The sequence below is a fragment of the Nestor notabilis genome, unplaced genomic scaffold (genome assembly GCF_000696875.1).
Source record: "Nestor notabilis isolate BGI_N333 unplaced genomic scaffold, ASM69687v1 scaffold7151, whole genome shotgun sequence".
Lineage (NCBI taxonomy): Eukaryota > Metazoa > Chordata > Aves > Psittaciformes > Psittacidae > Nestor > Nestor notabilis.
Window position 1 is genome coordinate 44,850 of NW_009913273.1, and position 22,321 is coordinate 67,170.

General features: G+C 35.7%; 2 protein-coding genes across 2 annotated transcripts in view; one reads left to right on the top strand and one right to left on the bottom strand.

Moving 5' to 3' along the window:
• Positions 1 to 342: 342 nt before the first annotated feature.
• TFB1M (transcription factor B1, mitochondrial) overlaps positions 343 to 22,321 on the bottom strand; it is a 25,475-nt gene continuing 3,496 nt past the window's right edge. The window contains exons 3-7 of the mRNA XM_010023124.1: positions 20,330 to 20,438; positions 19,016 to 19,167; positions 13,851 to 13,970; positions 3,255 to 3,382; positions 343 to 592 (exon numbers count right to left, since the gene is read on the bottom strand). Coding sequence (XP_010021426.1) covers positions 343 to 592; positions 3,255 to 3,382; positions 13,851 to 13,970; positions 19,016 to 19,167; positions 20,330 to 20,438 — 759 coding nt within the window. The remainder of the gene's footprint in view (positions 593 to 3,254; positions 3,383 to 13,850; positions 13,971 to 19,015; positions 19,168 to 20,329; positions 20,439 to 22,321) is intronic.
• Positions 9,396 to 10,055, top strand: CLDN20 (claudin 20). The gene has a single exon (XM_010023123.1). It carries the CDS (start codon positions 9,396 to 9,398, stop codon positions 10,053 to 10,055), a length of 660 nt encoding a protein of 219 aa, XP_010021425.1.

Below are 22,321 nucleotides of genomic sequence, written 5' to 3' on the forward strand. Positions count from 1 at the left end.
TACATTTTAATAATGCACTTTCATTCACACAAACTCAGCTATTTCAAAAGTATCCCAACTTAATTACGTCTTACAACATACCCTGTTCTTGGGATGTGTTCTAGCCATTCCCCTGAAGTAAAAAAACAACTGTAGGCACCTTGTAACTGGACTGTCTGCTCACTTTTGTCTGCAGCTGAATGGAATGAATAAATAAAATGGGAAAGCCCTCTCTCTCCACCACTTTATCAAAAGTAATTTTTCCAAACCTGCAGAGATGTAGGAATATATAAACCTTTTACTGAATCAACACCTCTAGATTAAGGAGTTAATAAAAAAATCAGTCTTCTGCAATTACAGCTGTTACAGCTCTTTTTCCTCTTCAGTCTCTTCAGTACTTGTAAGTAATTTTCTCATTTTCTTTCGCTTTAGTTCTTCTCTATAATTGTACACAAAAAGGCTTGGGTCTTCGTCGCACATTTTCCTGTATGTATTGCACAGATTTCTAAATTGCGACATGGAGAGCTGAGTAGGACGCAGAGTTGGATCAACATTTGCTGTCATCATCAGCTGTTCTGTTCTTTTCAAACGTCCACTTTCAGGAAACAAGGTCCTAAAAGGTGTGGGGAGAAGACAAACAAATTCAGAGTTCAGACAGACAATTCAGTTTCCCTTAAGAGTAACAGAATCCTCTTAAGAATGTACTTAATATAGGTTTACTATTAAGTATGTCATTATTTTAGCTGTAGCACTTTTAAGATAGCTCATTATCTAAGCAAATAGAAACATGTAAGGGCCCTTTTTCTGCAAATGCAAATTATAACAACATAGGAAAGCATCTACATACATTGTACATTAAACACATGAATGTTTGTTCCTGTTTGCTAACATTAAAGGGAGCTTTGGGTATGGACACAGTCACAGAGTCTTAGAATTTGCCTCATATTTAGAGAGCAACAACAGATTAAGCTGTGGAAAACAGATCATATCCCAACCATATGACTTTCATGGTAAGTAAGTGTTTCATTCCAATGGGAGAAATATTGTTGTGACTTGTCATTAATACCGTAACGCCAGAAAAAAAGTCAAGCAGGAAAGGAATATTTAATTATAATTCACTTTTTAATATTTAGAACTTGGAGAATGTGTTAGAAGTCCTAGATTTTGTTTTCAGCCGTCACTGTTCATAGTCATATCAGTTAATCTACCCTGTGGCCAGATGCATTAGCACCTCTCTCTCACAAGTTCCCCAGATTTCAAAGACTAGTATTAGTTCAAGTGATTTTTAATGTCTCATAAAATGCATACTACAAAGTGCCAACTATTGAAAGCAGCGGCTCCTACTAGCAGTAGTTCTCAGTCTACAATGCATCAGGAAGGCAGAAAATTTGCACAAGATTCCTGTGTATGTCTCAGTTTTCAAATAATCTGCCTCTATCATACATACCTAAAACCTAGAAATGTTATGCACCTAATACAGTAACACCCCACAGCCCCAGCTGTGTTTCACAGGGTGGCTGGACAACCTACTCAGAAGGTTTTGTACAAGTAAGCGATAGATGGCTCTTGGTGGGCAGATAGAATAAGAAGTTAAGAAAGGGTTTAAAATGACAAGAGAAGGATGGAACCTCTAGGAACAACCTGGTTTCAAGTATGGGCTACTTCATGCCTTGGTCAAAAATGTTCCAATTAGTTCAGCATCTAGGGCAGCAAGGTTAAAATGGACTAATCCTTATTTTGATATCCCTCCTTAACTTACTCTCTTATTTGATTTGGTAGTTAAAAGATGTACCTGAAGCCAAAAAAAAAATCACCTGTTATATAGAGAACCATCTTATAGATGTCCATGAATAGCAACTCAAACTACAATATATTTCTTCATGGATTTAACAGCTTTATCTTATACATTATGTCTATCTCAGACCCCAGAATTTACACACAAATGTAAACAGATTTTATTCCCTTGGTTTTATATAGTATACATGATACACAGGTAGATACCTTATAATGAACTTAAGACTTAAAATACACCAAAATGTGCTACTTTTTTCAACTCAGCTGAAGAATAAGAGGATTGTGTTTCTTAGCTGCACTCTAGGGCTAAAGCATGGTAAGTTGCTATGGGATATATGATGTGCAAAAGTTCAGGTTCCCCCTCCTTGCCTCAAAAAAAGCCCATTGAGCAGTTAGTAGCCATTTGAGATTATACAATAGTTTTTTTTTTTTTTTAAACTTTGCCACAAATATTCTACATCAAGTAGATACGCTGACTGCACGTGCCTTCTGCTTATACTGTCAAGTGAAACCATTCTTTCACAGAGAAAAAAACCCAAACCACCACCCTGTAAATCAAATCGATACAGAGTTAGACTACCTCATTTTCTAACCACCTCAAACCTTAACACAGGCAAATTGGTACTTGTTTTAGATCCAGTGTCTGCCTCATGACATCAATGGCATTCACTACTTCAAGAATAAAAATAAAATCAAACAACCCCCCAAAATTTCTATACTCACCTTTAAAATAGTGACATTTAAGGCCTGTAGTGCCGTAAGATGGCATCCTTCCCAATTCTGGACTACATGAGGCCCAAAACCATGCCCAGCAACATTCAGCTAGCCCGCCTTGCAGTACCACGCCTCTAGTCCTAACAGCAGCTCTCTCCCACATTCTACAATGCTGAATGCTGGGTTTTTCCCATACTAAACCAGACATGTGGCCATGCTGGAGTTTTAACAGGAGCCTTGGTGAACAGACTGCAGGTCTCTCATGTTGGTCAGAGAACCTAGTAAATTCCCTCAGTAAGACCTAGGGATTTTTAAAGAGTCAGTAAGAACTCCATTAAAAGGCAAGCACGGAAAGAATTTAACCTTTCGACATTAACTCCAAATAAGTAAAATTTCCCACAGATAGTACTCTCCCTCCTCATGCTGCCATTTTTGGTTCTGAATTTTGACACTTTCATTTTTTAAATAAACCAAAAAATGCCGTAGTTTTGGTTGGTTGTTTTTTTCTGAGACAGACAAACTATCATTAATTTATCCTAGTAATTTTAACAACTTGAATTGCACTAGCAAAAAACACACAATAATTACTACATAATTACAGCAGAGATTCATCTCGTACTTTTGTCTCCAGAAATCATTCAGAAATGGAAAGATCTGATAAACTGATGACAAATTTAAAAGGGAAGGAATAAAATCAAATGTATAGCTACAAGTGCCGATGTGTTTACAAAAACAGTATCTGAGACTTCTTCATTAAAGATCCTTACTCAATTCCACGGAAGCAGTATTTTCTTCTAAACTGAAAAACACTTTGAACCACTTTTTCTACGAGTTCAAATGGCTGCTCTATCTTTGGTTGCACCAGTGGAGTGAAATGCACCACAGCCACATCCACCTATATGGAAAAGAAAGAGAAATTTGAGTAGCTACATTCCTATGAGACACATTATTTCTAAGTTAACTGGCTAGACACCAGGAAACAGGCAGAACATAGGAAGACATTATTGTAACAGGTAGCATAACTGCAGTGACAAATGTTACGGTATTTGAATATGAAAATTCGGCTTAATTTTCACAGCCCTACAGAATTTTAGTCATAGTTATCTACATATTTCCAATTAGTTCACATGCCATTAATACTCACTACCTTTCTCCCCATGGCACTTCCTCCATCTAGAATAACTTCCATGTAATCTGTAAAGTAATTAGTGCACTCTTCTTCAAATCCTTCCACAAGACAATTCTGACATGATACACAAATTAGACAATATTCAATATATAGGCTGAAGGGCAGCTGGAGAAAATTGGTATTATAATTAGAAATCAAATCCATTCCCTACATGTTTTCTGTTGCTCTAGGGCTTTTCTCAAATGTAAGCCAAAGAATTAGTTTTCAGCATACTAAGAGTGTAAAATTCTAGTCCATTTAAAGGACTGGTAGGTAGAAATAAGTCTGCACCCATTTTAAGTGACCATACAACTTATTTACAGGGTGTATCACAGTTCATTCAAAATTATACTTAAATGATTCTACAAAGATTTTTCAGTCTTTTTTTCATTCTTTTATAGTTCTAAAATCAGCTTTGTTCACAGAATAGTCACTTTCCCTGTGTCTGAAAACAGAATGAAATAATATCCTCCCTTTACTATAGGTATATATATAAAACCCAAAAATATGTATATATGTCATGCAGCTACAGAGATACTGTATTACACAGAGATGCCCTAAATTCAGACTTCTGTATTAAAAAAATAGAGGCTGGGCTAAAAATCCAGTTCTGCACAACATCGAGTAAAGCAGTTTGTCTTCCACACTAGATACTAACAACAATATAAATGAAAAATTTCTGTGGAGGAGTGCATTGACCATTTATACGATTTGTACAAGTAATGGTACTGTACGACTACAAAATTTTTAAGTGCCAGACTTTTAAAAATACTCAGTTTCTTATTAAAAGTGTCTGCTAATATGATGGACAATAATGCATCTTTTTAAAAGGTCTGAAAGCCAATGTTGTCATTCATGGAACAGTCTACGTCACATTAAATTGAAGATGTGCTTGTTCTAACTGAAATAAGAGATATTCTCAGACCAAAGAACAGCTTCTGTTCTAAGTACACTCTCAGCACACCAATTGTTTGAGAAAACCCATAGCAAAAGAGTACTTCAAAAAAAAGTGAGGGTTTTATTTTTTTCTACTGCTTTAACCAAAACTGCTCTGAGTTTGTAGAGGTTTTTTAAAATCAATTAAACCATAGTAATCTCTGATGTGGACATATTCTGGCACAAAAGTGCCATCCATCCATGTTGTATTTTCAGTGGGAACAGCTCAGCTGTCAAATACATCCCTCTGCTACAACTGCTTCAACAGCAGAGGTATTGTATTTGCCTTCAACTGAAATGATTAAATTCAAACAACAAGTTTTTTATGTAGACAGAATTTAGGAAGCTGAATGAAAATACTGGCTAGAAAAAGGAAAAAAAAATACTGGTTAATGGTGCTGATGAAAAAAAATAAAATACTGAGTTTCCAGTATTAGCACTGCTAACCTCAAGTATATTTTACAGATAGATAGTGTTTTTTCAATCTTTTTCCACCTTTTCTGAAAGCTAGAGCTAAGATTTAAAAAAAAACCCAAAACAACCCAAAACCCATAAATTACTAAAATGTAATGACATAAGAACGTATTTAAAAATTACATAACCAAGAAAACCTGACGTATAGAACCTGCAGTAAAAGGCACATAAACTTGTTTTCCAAAACAGTTTCTGAATTTCTCAAGTGCTGATAGATTCTACCTTTGCCACAGGTTGCTGATACCTGTCAGGGAGACCACAGGAAGGCAGCAAAAACTTGTGTTCACTGAGGTGGAACAGAGCAAATAAATACATACTTCACATAACCAACCAGCTCCTTGCACAGACATACTGAGGGCTTGCATTCACGCATGTACATGTTTACCTACATCTTTGTCAAGAAATGAAACAAGTATTTTCTCTACAAAATTAGGGGTAAGAAAACCACTAGAGATATCATTTGGGACCCCAGTTTTGCAGAACTGCTTATAAGTGATGTATCTGGTCTCTCTGGGAGTTGGAGCTGCATCTTTAACAAAAATTTCTGAAGAAGAAGAAGAAAAGAACACAACCTAGATGCAGTGTACAGTTTAACAGAAAACCAGCTCAATTTGTAATCTCAAGGCCAGTGGGCAATAATTTTTGGTTCTGAAACAAAACACAGCACTTCTCAGCATTTGTTCCATTATAGATGCTGTTTTCTTTGGACCCCAGGAAAGCTGTCTGGTTACTATAGCAACAGATACAGGGGAAAGCTTTTCACTTGTAATTGGCCACTCCTTTAAAATTATACATGCTATTTTCCCCTAACCTTTTTAATATGCAGAGTAGAATTATGAAAACCAATAGAGTACACAACAGCACAAGTTAATTTGCTGATAATTTTTTCAGTAAAACTTTTCTTTTTCACCCTACCAAGTATGTTAGAAATATTTACAAAACAATACTCAATTCTCATAACTTAATGAATATGAAAATTATTCAACTGATATACTCTGAACTGTCAATAGTATGCCAATTATTATCCCCTTGCTGGCTTGGTGTATCTGAACACTGAAGGTTTATGCTCCGGTAGGGTAGGAGGAATACAATTTAATTCAGAGATGTCTGCTGCCTTACTGATTAAACCAACAGTATAAATTAGAATAAGCTTAAATGAGACAATTTTTACTAATTATTGACAACAAGGGCCTCATGATGGGTAATACATGTATCTTGCAACAGGGCTGCATTAAAAGAAGCCCAAAGACCCTTTTTCAAGCTGTAATTTACTCATAGGGAACTGAAATCTAAGTGGAACATATTACAACTTCATTAAAACAGACTGCTTGAGATCTTAATAAGACACTTCTAAGCAAGTACTCTCACCAGCTAAATATTCAGTACCAGCACTTTATCTGTATACTCCAAACAAATGTTAGGTCTAATACCACATATGTGCATCTCTTAGCAGCCTTGTTCCAATGCAAAGGTTTCATTTTGGTCCACTTTTCAGTGGAAAATAACTGTGCCACTACACTAACAGCAATAATCTAATTACTGTGTAAGAACAGCTTTGTAATTAGCCCTTTCACACTAGGATCACAAACAAGATCACAGGAAGCCAAAAGTCAGGTGCAGAACCTATGCATGTATCACTGCTACCATCAGCAAGACTTTTCTCCTAACTTCTTGATTTAACACAGCAAATTGTCAAGGCCATTCCTTGATGTGCTGCAGTCACCACACAGCCTTTTCAGCAGCTTTATCCGTTCGTCCTTTTATACAGACCCATACAAAGGTAACAAGTTCCAGGATGACCTACAGAAGGCTAAGGCTACTAAGAAGAGATAAGCAAAAAGTGTACTTGAATAGAAATGTCCTGCTGTTCCAATTACAAATTAAAAGAAATTGCATAGTTCTTTCCCAGGAAATTTAAACTCTTAATAAGATTATCTGTGATGAAAAAGAAAAAAAACTCCAACCACCAACAAACAACAAAACCCTCTGGCTCTCAGTTCAACTTAAATGAAGCCTACCCTCCCCCCTCAGCATCTAACCCACCCCTCACCCCCCAATCCCTAAGTCTACAGTTTCTGGATTCCCAAGATTTTATTCCTTTTAATCGCTGTTCATGGTTTTCATCATAGAACCCAGAGCTTTCATCATAGAACCTGGATATCATTATGTATTTAGGACTAAGGGCCTTTATGTGTTTTCCTCCATAATCTCTTTGCTTTCCCTTACTGAGTGTTTTGTCAAACAAAACTCATTAAACAAAGTACTCCTTTATTCTCGGGTGGATAGAACTAAGAGAGAGAACAAACAGCAGTAATGCACTTGCTGTAGAGAAGAGAAAAAAACAACATTCCAAGAAATTTTGCTAATACACACCAATGCAGTTTTATAAGAGAAAGGACAGTTCCATTCAAGAAAAACTGCATTTTTCCAGGACATCTGCAGTGAAGAAACCATCTCAGACCTCACATCCAGCAGTAAGTGCTACAAAAACAGGAATGAAACATAATTGTATTTTTTATTACATTTGCAGTGCATATACTTGAATTTATCATGCCTTTAATTTGGTTCATCCCATTAAATGTAATGTATGACTACCATTTGCAGTGATTTGTGTTTATGCTTGCATGTTTTTATATGCTGAAATTTTAAAAAAGCAGCAATGAAAAAAGCTAACTCAAGATCCTAATTAGGCTGTTCCAGAATATGCTTTTGAATGAGTTCTGAGCTATCAAGACATGTCAGTTCCTTCTGCAAAAGGAAGTTAAGTCATCCTTCTCATGGGCCTGATACAGCGAATGATACTCTTCAGTCTGAACAAAATGAAGGGATTTGGAAATAGGCAGGTCTTTGAATAAGTTTTTAAAAATGAGTAGTTGTGAATAGTCAAATGCTTAACTATAATAATAATCTTATTTAAATAAGACTTTTGCTGGATAGAGTTAGAACATCCTTGAGCAATTACCTGGACTAAGTACAATATATAAATTAGAGAATTACTTGTTATCTAATACCAGTAAAGACTGATATATACTGATCAAAACCTTGCTGCCTTACGTATAATGGAATAATAGTACAATGCTACAGATATTATGTTCCACTTATTTCAACCTTAACCCTTACTATCACAGCTTTTCCAAAAAGTTCTAATGCTAAACACCAATTTTAGTATTATTGTTCATATTTAGACAGAATGTCTCAGGAAGCATAATCCAGACTGAGGACTTCCCTTCCTGTTATGACTCTGATAAAAGACAAAACCTACCAATTACACAGCCCCACTTAAAAGGCAGGGCACCATTTCTAATCCTCTTCACAGAGGTTTCAAACCATTGTTCTTCATCTGCTGTCCCAACAGTCCAGCTGATGTAACAGCAATGGTTCTGTCTTCTCAGGTGCACAGTTACCATACTGCCTAAAATGTTCTCATCTGTTAAATGAAATTTGACTCTATGCAGCAATAGCATTAAAAAAAATATTTTTTAATGATTTTTTAAAACTGACACTTCAGAGCAAATTTATAAATTATTTCAGACAGGTAAGTGACTGATACTGCTGCTCTAAGTCAAGGACTGAAAATCACTGACTGAAAATAAAATACTGATTTACAAAAGTCAAGTGACTTAATTGTGAGAATACTGCAAAAAATAAATTCAATCTTATTCCCCTTCAAAACCAGGAAATATTGTAAGTTATTAAACAAAAGAATAGAGAATATTAAAATAACTGAAATAAAGGGTGACCTTTAACCATTCTTCAAGCAAAAGAAAATATTATCAATATTCATTGTTATAAAAGTCAACAGGAACTGACTATAGCCACAAACACTTAAGGAAGGCACTTGAAGATTAGGATACATTTTCTACCACAGTGTTTTTCTGCAATAATTTCTAATCTGCAAGTTCCTAATATTCCACTGACAATGTGTATTTGTCTAGCAAGCCTCCAATCTGCATACTATTACCACAAACAACTCGAGTAAAATAAGTTTTGCTTGATGGCTTGCAATCATGTAGGAAAGGGCAGCAGCTCCTTGTTACAAGCAATTCTAAAACACTGTCCATTTGCCATCATTTATACTCGAGTACCTTGTGTACAGCTGCTCGGCTGCTCTCATCTGCTTCAGGGTCATGTTCAGATATCCATTCAGAAAGCTCTAATTTTAAATGCAAGCTTTTGTTGTTTGCTGATTTCTTTTTCATTTCCCCTCACACTTCTCCCTCCCCTTCCTCCCTGTTACACAGGGCTACAGCCTTGGCTACGAAGCTACCGACCAGTTACGCCCATTTACAAGAGAGAAAGGGCAGACAAAAGGTGACAGCAGATAATCATCATGGCATCAGCAAGTCTGCAGTTCTTTGCTTTTATTCTGGCTTTGTTTGGTGTTTTTGGAGATATCACAGCCACCTTGCTACCAAACTGGAAGGTAAATGCAGATGTTGGTTCAAATATCATAACAGCTATAACACAGATGCAAGGACTTTGGATGGACTGCACATGGTACAGCACTGGGATGTTCAGCTGTACCCTAAAATACTCCGTTCTCTCTCTCCCCGTCTACATCCAGGCTGCACGGACCACCATGGTACTGTCATGTATCCTATCAGCCTTTGGGATCTGCATCACTACAGTTGGCATGAAGTGCACAAAGTTGGGAGGGGACACTGACAGTAAAAGTCACGCTTGTTTTGCTGGAGGAGTCTGCTTCATTCTTGCAGGAATTTTTGGATTAGTACCAACATCCTGGTATACAAGAGAAATAATTTCAAATTTTCTGGACCAAACCGTTCCAGAGAGCAGTAAACATGAACCAGGAGGAGCAGTCTATACAGGATTTATTTCAGCAGGCTTTCTGCTTATTGCAGGTGTTATCTTCTGCACTTCATGTTTTAAAAAGCAGCAAGGAGCATGGATTTACCCTCCAAAGCAGCACCATTTCCCATCTGCAGAGCAGGAGAGCAACGCAGGTTACAACCTGAAGGACTATGTGTAAATACAGTTATTTCTATCCATTGATGCCTTTTTCTTTTTTTTTTTTGCTAAGTGTAGCTTGATTATTTCAAAGAATGTATAACATAGCACTTAACTTTTCTTATATCTGGGCTGAAGTTACATTTAAGCGAAGTATTTCATTTATAGCACCATCCACAAAAAGAATGAAGTTAAGAAATAATGCTTAAGTGTGCTATAAGAGTACTTTTTTCTTAATTTTTCAAACCATTCTTTTTGACTTTCCAAGTAACATTTATTGAAGAAAAAAGGAACTATTTTAAAACATACCTGACAATACAGTTAATGTACTGATGGCTTATTAAAGGAGCTATTTTAAAACATAACTGACAGTTCAGTTAATGTACTGATGGCTTATTACATCAAAGATGCTTAAAAATTAACTGCTTTCTATTTAGCAAACCAGGCTATCAATAAGACACAATGTTTTATAGTGTATTTTACATTTTTATCTTTATTTTAATTACGGTGCAAGGAAAAAAAAAAAACAACCCAGCCATTCTTTGTCCAAGGAGCCAAATTGAATGATTTTTAAATAGCAGACCAATCTGCCTTTCATTTTCAGTTGTAGATTGCCTCAGTAACTAGACTTCTTAAAATACAAAACAAAAAAACACACACAAAACCCCCAAAATAAAACCCACACCATAAGCCCCAAACCTTAATTGCATTGTATATTCTGCGTATCAGGCTGAAGAATCAGCAGTACCATTCAGATCTTGCCAAAAATGGCTCTCCCGCCCGAAATTGCCACCTGCTGTGGGTTTCATTTATTATAGTTAAAGAAATGTCTACTCTGCATTCACCAATAGCTACTAATCTATCACTACACAATGAATGTTAGATTTGAGGAGCAGTACAACAACAGAAATGCAACCATGACTATGAAAACACCTGCACACTGTAATACACAGGATAAAAACTAAATTATCTATGTTCAAGAAGAATCTGGAAACGTTCTGGCTTACACTTCCTCAAAGTAGCTTTTAACAGCTCAAATAATAGAGCTACCAGTTATTGTCGTCTACGTTTCTGGCCTTCTGAAGAACTTTGTAAGTCTTCTTAATTATTACTTTAGGGTCTGTTTGAGGCCCACACCCACATATTTTATTACTGTAAAACGTAATGTACAATGGTGATAATGAGACAAGTAACTCCCTTATTTTGATTAATAATCTTAGATCCTTTAACCTTTTCTTCCAACACACAAATTTTGTTTTGTATTGATCCCTGCCAAAGTATGGTCTATCTAAATGCTTCCCTAAACGAGAATCAAATTGATGTTAATTTGCTAGCATAGGTACGAGAATGAAAGGGGTATGATACAGGCCTTTAAATTTAGGAATATGATAATGCTGGACAAGTCTTTTAACAAGACCAACTGCTATTTATTTACATACAACTTTCATTTCCCATATTATTAGCCTGAAATTCACTAAAAAAGTACAAAGGGGCCTTATTATATGCACAGTTTGATGGAAAAAGATCTTTTCTTATAGCATTTGAGAAAGTGAAATGTTTTATGCATTTAATGTGTAAAGAGGCTTTATTCTAATACATATAGAATGGAATTACATCTTGCTTGTGTTACTACTGTTACACAACCGCTTTGAGTTTCCTATGTATTCATCAAGGAGCTTGTTTTGTACTAACCCTAATGCTAGCAGCAGTAGTTTTTCAGCACTGCAGAGACTTAACTGACCAAAAAGCCAAATTTTCTTTGCTTAGACAGTGTTGTGCAGCACCATTCCACTCCATAAACCAAGACTCTTCTGCGTCTCAGCATTCACAGTATTGTTGAAATAATATTCATTCAATGAGCAAATGAGCTAAACAACTCATTCCCAAAAATATGCATCTCCACCTGTTGTAAGGAGTTTGACATAACACTGATGTGTGATCATTGCTATGTATGTGAATTAAAACTAACACTGTAAAATAAGAACCAACAGCATTTTTATAGGACAGCATACGAGAAAAGTAAGAATTGCAAACTATAAGCAAAATGAAGTATTCATTGGTTACAAAGCAGTAAATTCTAGACAGAAGTACCTAAACTTCTTTGTATACCTATGACACAAAAATCAAACACTGAGCCATTTTGTACACAATATGCTGAAGAACTTTCCACGAAAACAAAGATTCTATCAGAAACAGTAATATCTAAACCCACACGTCAGTCTACGGCTAAAAGAACAGGGACAAAGCAGAGGATCCACATAAAACAGAAGTCTGAAGGAAATAAAATAAATTGAAAACAGGTGCTAGGTCTGTCTGAAAAATTTGTACTTTCTGCTTTTGCAACATAAATGGTATTTGTTTTAACTCAAAGAAATATATTAAAGATATGCTTGCCTTTAATGATACTACCTTTAATGATACTTTACCTTTAATGATACTTTAATGATACCTTTAATGATACTAGCCTTTTCAGAACAGGAAAACAGGACTATTAGGTATAGCTTCCTAATTCTGAGACGCAATCTGCACAAGACTTTTGACTACACTAGCTCTACTATGCCATCACATTGCATCCACAGCTGAGAAACCATCACAAAATTGGTATTTTGGGCTTACTGGAGACTATTTCACATATTTAACAGGGAGATGACATACTGAAATTGTGTTTCATTCACCTAGGAGACAGGTAAAAAAAACCACAACCCTCTACTAATCTAAAAACTCACAGCAAAAAAAGTCTTAAGCATGGTCATTTTTCTTCACAACAGACTGCTGTTACAACTAATAACTGAATACACTTGATCAAGTACTTGCTCAAAAAATACTAACAGATTTTAAATTGTCATCGGAACATGCCGAGATCGAGGCCTTATAATTTACTGTGATAAAAAGAGAGAGAATAACCTTTCAAAGGTTCTCAAGAGATAAGCCGAAAGAGTAAAAAGACCAGAAGATTAACTGTGATAAGGGAGAAGTGAGATTTATTGATAAGCTGAATCAACGAGTTTAAGAGGAACTTTCAGAAGCTGCAAGTTCATTTCTGAAACAGAACAGTACATTTCTATGTGCATTCAGGGAGAACTGACCCACTTAGTGCCAGGCACATATTTTTTACATAACAAAATCAATAGATAAATAAAATAAATTCTTGCCCAAAACACAATTTATTAATTTTTGAGTCCTGTAATCATAATGGCTATTAATAAAAAACAGTAGATAAGAGGACAGCAAAAAGACTGTTCTTTAATCAAGAACAGATAAGAGGGAGAAAAGAGCGTTACTTTTTTAAATAGGCAGTGGGATGTAACTGACAAAGTGCTATAGTGAATAGGAGGGAGTTAAATATGTTAAAGATGAGTAGGGTGGAATGTAAAGATTATAGACATGGTAAAATTAGAGATCTTTGACAAAGATGACAAATGAAAAGCTTTTATTTATCAGGGTCTTTCAAAAGACTCATCAACTTTCCTAGGCATAATTCCCAAACCGTTTATAAATGCAAACTGTAAAACTACAGGCTTTCCAAAGATGCTACAATCCTAGAAAAATATCGTATCATTAAATCCTTATCAGCTTTTCAGAAGCACCCAAAGAAGTTTGCTGATCTTGCAGACAAGTTTGAAGGGCAAAGCCAAGTTCTGAGTAACCAAAAAGAAAAGCACCTTCTTGAAGTGAGTATGTTTTGTTTACAGGCATATCACACCACTTCATAGTATGGAGATGAAGTAGAGTACCAGTGTTTCTTACTCAAAATCAGATATATTGCTTGACTAACAAATTAACAAAAAAGCCCCAAAAGAAATACATCAAAACTTACCTCTGGCTTTGGAACAAAAGATTCACCTGGAATCATGAAACAGTTTTCAACAGTGCAGAGATGCTGAGACATGATGGAGAGTCTGCTACGTTGCTTACCTCCTTGATTAGCTGTAAGCCTCTGTTGAAGAATCAAAACATGTAAATCAGTGAAACTGAATTGACTATGTGGTCAGTTACATAAAGCTTAATTTTCAGTATAATTACAGTCAAAGACAAATTAAAACAAATAATTAATTGTTAAGAACTCAAAGTTTATGCCCAGTTAGTCTAGATTTTTTCTCCTCCAGCATAGCAGCATTTCACTAAAATACCATGCTAATTTACAACCCAAGTCCTGCAATCAAATGCACATGAAAAGATGCTCCTTAAAATTCTGCAGAACTAAAACTATTCTGACTGCAGAATTCAAAACAAACGTAACGCCAGCTGATGGTATTCTCGTGTCCTTTTTTCCTCACTGTTTCTGTATCAAATAATACTGGTTTTTTCCTCTTTCAAGATGAAACAAAGCTCCATAAACTCAGAATCAGACAGAAAACAGAATTTCTTCATTATTAACTGGTCTACACTTACAATATATGCAAGGAAGCTGCATCTACTTTACATAAATTTAGCATACCAAACAGTAAGAGCATTTAATACTTAATATGCTCATTTTAGCGTTCCTCTGGTTTTCCTAAGAAGTTTCTTACAAAGATTATCAAAGCAGCAGCCTGGACAAAGGTTGTCTACACTTTCACAACCTGGCAAGAAACATGTTCTGTGTATTCCGCCAGCACAAACAAGATTTAAACCAAAAACCATCCAGTAAAACAGTCTCAAATAGTAAAAGACATTACAGTAACTACTCAGAAATAGAATTTTCAAGATTTCTGTTCTTATTTACCACTACCTTAATTAAAAAAAAAAAAGCAATTTGCATATCTGATTATATCGGTACATCATGTAGCTTCAGATGAAAAGCCTACTGATGAAATGCTGCCATGCTTATTAAAAATATCCCTGAAAAGTAAAATTAAATGTATTGCTGAAGTATTTTGCTTTTTAAAACCAACTCTCCTGAAAGGCTGTTTTAGTATCAGCATAGAGCAAATAAAACACTTCTCAATGAGTTTTCAGAAAGAATGCTTGGTGCTTCTTTTTGCTTACATCAGCATTTAAAACTACCATCATCATTGTTTCAGGGGAAACCTATTAGAAAAAAAAACAAACAACACACCTCTCTATCGACCACCATTATCATTCTCAGAAAAAAACAAAACCAAAACAAAATCAAAACAAAAACCAAACCAGCGTGCAAAGTTGAACAGTGCAATCAGATACACACTTCCTTAACCTCTGAAGCGGAAATGAAGCAGACCTAATGACAATGCTTGTAGTGCTTCCAATGCCAATTCAAAAAAGCAAGTCTTTCCACAAAACCCATGTAACAAGCCTCAGGCAGTTAGTTCCTTCTTCTCAGCTGCAGAACAGATAACTTTACATCCACCTCTGTGCAGTAACATCTTATACAACTTCAAACCCCCATCAGCAAGAACATACTTGTATATGATCTGCTCCAGGAACACAAAAATGCTGAGAGTAGAATCGTTTGGGTTTGAAGGGACCTTTAAAGGTCATCTAGTTCAACCCCCCTGCAATAAGCAGGAACATCCTCAACTAGATCAGGTTGCTCAGAGCCCCATTCAACTTGACCTTGAATGCTTCCAGGTATGGGGTATCTACACCTCTCTGGGCAACCTGTTACAGTGTTTCACCACTTTCATTGTAAAAACCTCTTCCTTACATAGTTTAAATCTGTCCTTTTTGTAGTTTAAAACCTTTGTCCTGTTGTAACAGGCCCTGCTAAAAACTTTGTCCTCATACTTCTGTAATGTCCTATTTTTCTAGGGTTTTTTTTCTCCTCAGTTCTCAAAATCTAGTTTGTTCCTACATTTAAAACACAGATAGCATCTGAAACTGCACTTGAAGTTCAGCTGAGTAACATTTTGCTATTAAAATTTTTTGCAAGGCATGAGGCACAACAAAGATTCTGAAGCTTAATACAATCCAGTAGTACTTGACGTCTCTTTTAATGCTGCTCACTATCAACCACTAACTAACTTCAGGAACGACTATTTGTTTTGTTCTTCAGTAAGCTATACCATACAATTGCACTTTTCATAAATATGTATTAAAAACCCATTACCAAAGAATCTACAAAATCTGTCACAGTAATTAACCTATCTGAAGGATTAGACTGTCAAAGCTGACCATGTAAAGGAATATTAAATACATTTTAGTACACAAACCACTCTCTGCAAAACAACTGTTTTATTTTAGAACGTATTTATATCCAACCTGTATCAGTTACGAAAACATAAGAGTAATTTCTCTTCAGTTTGCTGCTAAAAAATCTGAATTGTTTTCCACTTTATAAGCACCTTTTGCCTAGCGTTCTAAATAGACAGCAGTGTTAGATACAAAATGATTTAAGTGTTCCACGTATCTGTCTTCTAGGTATCTAACAGTTTAGCACCCCACCTCCCAGCCTGCAGATCATTTTGGCAGAGCAGTTCAGGCAAACTATTCTCTGCCCAGTTTTACTCAAAATTAGAGCCTGACAACAATCTTATAGTTAAACTAAAATATGACTAATTCTAATGGAAGCGGGCCAGGAAGTACATGGCTCTGGATGCAAACTGAGGCGACCAAGGGCTGGGTCTGAGGAATTTGGGGCAAGGTAAAAATTCTTATCCACGAAGTAACTAACCAATTTACAAATTTAAACTACAGGGAGACAAAAATTATCTGCTCAACACTTAAAAGTGCCATTTTTACTGCTGTGAATATCTGGCCTTATGGTCCTTAACTGGTCTCAGAATTCAGCATATAACATAACTGCTGGTTCCTCATCAACCAAGTTCTAATCAATTTAATCAAATCACATCAGAACAGAGTGGTCTGTACTGACATAACTCACGCCAGTATACCTGCTATAAGGAAACAGAAGAGCAGAAAACTACCACTGCAACAAGGGCAAAGGTATTTTCTAATGTTATACTAGTAAAAACAAGCTTGACCACAAACAACACTATTTTCTTACTGTTAACATCATGTTATCCTAACTGATGATAAAGCACATGGTTTCATTCCATCACAGCTTCCTACCCTTCTGCCAAGTTTATGGCATATACACTGAGACTTTTTTGATATTTACACTCTAAGCTTAGAAACATGAGTGAGGACATCAAACTCCTGGGTATAATACATTTTCCCTTCAAGAATATCAAGCCACAGACATATAAAATATCAGCAGCAACTTACTTACTTATCTGCATGACACTGTTCTCTATTTCCTTGTAGTGAATATGTTTATGTCAAATTACAATTATTAACTTAAGCAACTCCAGAGGGCCAGAAAAAGACTGAGATTTTGATTACCATCCTTCCTCCTAACCATAAACCAAAATAGCTTCTCTCAAAGGAGTTTTTCATGATGTCAAATCAATTATGGAAACACAAACCAGAAACCTTGAACAATTCAGTCTTCGGTGGAAGATCGGAGTTTAAATAGACGTAAGAAAAAGAATCAAGAAATCCCAGAATGTAAACTCAGTAATTAACACTGATTCATCACTGACTGCATTACCTTGAACAACATACTCAGTTTCCTACTATTTCTAACTTCTCAGCATTCTAAGTACAAGGAACTTAAAGAGTGCATGGTATTTTAGATCTCACTGAGCTATGCTGGGTGCAGAAGCACTATAATCTGCATGTCACCAGTGGCGTATGCAGCTGGTTACAGCTATATAAAGTACTGAGTGCACTTATCCTCTCACTCAGTGCGAGGCCAATTTTTTCACTGCTGTCACAAAACTTTGCATCTTCCCCATTATCACTCTGCAGTTTACATCATAGTCCATTAGACATATTTTGCAACAAGATATGATCTCAAATGACATGAAGTTCTTCTGGAAAAGAGATATGGGTTTTTTTAATACCTGAAACCACATAAGCTCAGAACTGAATTAAGAAACCCAGCTTATTTCATGTTTGTCCCTGGTGTTCTCTAGAGCCATCTACTGGAAATATCAGTACTTGTCTTGAATGTTGATTGCAGGGCTAGAGTAATGACAGCACAATATGGTTTTCTGTGACCCCCAAAAATGACTGCAGACATGCCACTTGCATATATACTTATTACTAATTTAAGGGAAAAAAAAACCCCAAACCCCTGATATTTACAAACACTGGACTAATTACGTGGAAATTCAGTTTTCAGACTGATATGCAATTCCTTTTTCCTTTTAAGGAAGTGAGATGCTGGTAAGAAGCCATACTGCTTTCATAAATACAAAGCAGAAAGTCTTCCAGCCTTTGTAATACGATACATTTCATCGAATGGCAACAGAAATAAACTTAAAATCTGAAAGCACTGAGGAATATCAGCTGATCTAGAATTAATGATACTACATAGCTGATTAGTTTAGCTTTCTTTGAGAATCTAACTATTGACACAGTTTGCTCTTGGACTTGCTCTGACAGAACTCAAAAGACGCCTTCCTACCATATAAGATTGGCAACAATCTATTAATAATTCTGATTACCAAGTCTTGTTCAAAAAAGCAAGAGCCAGCTTCCATTTCTGTGTGTTAAGTGTTTGATCACAACTGGAAATAATGCTAACCTTCCGTTCTTATTTCAAGGAAGGTGTCTTTGTCTTTTTTTAAAAAAAAAAAAGCCTTTTAATTAAGAGAGCAAAGGAAATAAGTATCAGTGTATTTCTTGAGAGGATTGAAAGGTAAGGATAAATAGACTGATGAAATGGTGCATGAATGACCGAGAGAGAAGATAGTTAAAAACAGAAAAGTGCTATGGTATCTATTCATGCTGAAGAAATCAAGACTTCATAAAATAACAGATTAAGTACCTCAAGGAAATCTCTCCCTCCATACGAAAAAAAAAATAAAAAAAATATTGTGCTATGAAAAGATCAGAGCAGATGATTAATTCAACATTAAAATTCATAATTTATAGCCACACAAACTAAAAAACAAACTAACTCTTTCCTCTTTTTTTAAAGCCATCTAAGATTGTGTTTGTACTTTTAAACAAGAGGCTGCAAATTTTTGTTCCATTTAGCTTCTGTAAAATTTTGGAAAAACACTAATATCTTACCTCTGCAACTTCCTTCTGAAAAGTCAATGTCATCTGTGTCCTGCCATAAATAAAAGGTCCATCCTTTTTGGAAACATTTTCAAGCCATTTGATGATCAGAGGAGTTGAAACACTGAAGGGGAGATTCCCAATGATATGTATATCTGGTGGCTCTGTTAACATTTGATGGAAGAAAAACAACTGTCAAAGAGTTTTGGATGAGATTCTGCCATGAAAGAACATGTAAGAAAGATATGTGCATATCAACCTAGACTTAAAATATGAAAATAATTTTTATCGTGCCTCACCAGAATTATGCCTTTCCATTTACATTTGTCTTACACTGACAAAACTGTGTTACTATTCTCAGTAATTACTTGGAAAAAGTGGTTAGGTTTGGTTCTCATTTACATTTGAATAGATCAGTAGCTTTCAGCTGACTTTCAGCTCATCAGCAGATTTCAGCTGAGCTACTCCAGAATAGCAAAACTGTAACAACGGCAAAACTACAACAGTGTAGTTCACCAAGTCTTCATAATCCCCAAAACAATCACCTAGATCAAATTGGGCAGAGATCTCCTTCTGTGCAGAGTCCTCTGAAACCAGAAGGGTTTACGGTAAGTACAAGACTTAACCATTAAGTGATACGTATTGTTCAATTATGGATCTGATCAGTGTATGTGTGTTGTACAAACACAAAGCAGGCATTTCATTAGTGGGGATCCTTCTGTCTAACCAGCAGTCCAATAGAAGCAGGCAAAAAAAATGCAAGTGTATTGTTTCTTAGACACTACAGCACTTAATAACATGCATTTAATGGTTGGACTTGATGATCTTAAAGGTCTTCTCCAACCTAGTTGATTCTATGATAATATTAATTCAGATAATATTAATGTGGTTTTCTGGCACACTTACGTACTTTTTAGGCTGTGATATTTCTAGAATATTTGTGATATCACACACATATCAGAGATGGCCAAGTATCTTTCTAAAATGCACCAGTCTTTCGGATTTTCATATGACAATAATACAGAAAAATTATTTGCTTTTATACTTTCCAAGAGTCATTATTGTACAGTCAAGACATTCAAAGATTAATCACTGGAAAGCTCCTCACTGTTGACTAAGACGAATGACATACCAGTTCCACTGTTCTGTCTTAGAAGAGGATTCTGTTTCCTTCTAGGAAGGAAGAAAGCAAGCTCATCTCTCTCTTCTCACCTTCAAAATGTACCAGAAGAAAGTAACACCTGCACTGGGTGAACTCCAATTATACCACCACACTTAAGATGTAAGAACCCTTAAAGATAAAATAAACCAAATCCAAATACTAACCATCCTCCCAGTTCTTTTTTAAGTGCTTTGGAAAAGCCTTCTGCATCTGGTATGTCAGGATATCTCCATGAACAATGCGCACTTTTCCTGGAGCTGCTTCAGATAACAACTGTTTGTAAGCAAAAAAGCAGAATTCACAGTGAGTATTAACCAAAGGATTTCCAGTTTCAGCCACAGCAGAAATGAAAACATTGCTACGTATTTATCTTCAATACACAAAAAAGCACAATAGTAATTAAAACTGAGGTACTATTAGTAAGTATTTACTTTCAAAAAGCAAACACTAACAAAAAAAGTTTAATGTGTGACTCAGTAAACATTATTCACAGCTGTAGAATTCTCAAGAGGGAATTTAAACTTGAAAAGACTAAGAGTGTCTTCAACAAGGACAATTAACAAACCTGGGCCACTAATAGAAACCCACCTGATTTAAGTAATAATGCAAGCAGCAGGTTTTGAAAAGTTTTTAGATCCATTACCTATGGAAATAATGCTCATGTTGTTTATTCTGTCTCCCCTGCAGCTGCAGGGTCTATTATTCAATTTTAGCCATCTGTGATAGAAGGCTGCAGAAATATTCAGTCATTTTTATTTTTATATTAAAAAGGGGGAAAACATTCTCTCAATACTCCCTGTAGTACTCACACCATTAAAAGCTTCCCCAAAATGAGGGAATGAGTATCTAGCAGTAGAGAAAAAACTCAAGAAATTGCATCTTTTTAGACATTTAAATAAAATCCAGTGTTGCCAACTTCTCTATCCCACTTCTGCAGCTTATCTAGTATTTAATTAAGACTGAAATGCAAACTCAGAACAGGCTGTGGTCTTATGACCATCTCTTTTCATTTCTGGTGTCAGTTTACACTATCAGAACTAGCTAAGTTTTTTTGTGTTGTACTTATCTTTCCTCTTACAGTATGAAGCTTTGTACAAACAGCACAATTTAAAAGCAAAGTCAACTTTTACAAAGATTTGGGGGATATTTATTATTCCTATGTCAGAATAATGAAAAATGGCTCAAAGAACAATTTTGCTTTTGCACAGAAATCCAAAACCATAAACAGTTAAGTGCTAGTGGCTTAACTGCCGAAATAAACTGCTCACCATTGTTAGTTCCACCTCCAATCTGAATCATGTTTATATGCTATGGGGCACGAACAGCTTTCACAGGTCTCTGAGCCAAAGGAAGAGCTGCTTTCTTGTACTGTTCAACAAACTTCGGCATGAAATTTTTTTGAGTAGAAGTTTTTTTACCACCAAAACAGCTAAATTTTGTGTAGAGTACTAAAAAAAAACCAAAACAAACCCAAAGCTTAACTAAATCTATATGTTCCTATGTATTTTAAATGCAATTATTTTCAAATAGAAGAAATAAATCTAACCTCAACTCCAAACTATTTAATGGATTTTTCAGCATTACACTAGCAATTACATGGCATACAGGTTCACTAATCTGCCATGATTTGTCAAATCTTTCTTTGAAGCTGTAATAAATGCTGTAACAGGATGAATGATAATGTAAGATCAATAAAGTTAGAAAATAGCATAAGAGGAAGCAGACAGCTGCCTACACAGTAATGGATTAACATACGGTATATTGTTTTTTTAATAATGATTTTCATGTCAAGAGGACTTTGAGGTTTTTTTGAGTATCACAACATAAATGAGAACTGGATTTAATTTGCAAGTAGAAGATCACAGTTGTGTATTTATAATTTGAAATAAAGACTTGGAAACCCACTGAAACATTCTCCACTTTAAGGCTGATGTATGCAGCTAACAGTTCCGGGAGCTCTTGTGCACTAAGCACATGAGCCAAGTGATTCTCCATCATACAAATACTCTCGTTGATCACGCACAACCAAAAGGGCATGAAGAAAACATGAAGGGCACAGTTTAAAAAATAAAATGGTGTTCCTGGAAGAATTCTGTATTTAACCCACTCCGTGGCTGAGAGCTCCCTTTCTCTCCTCATCACTCTTTCGCGTGTAA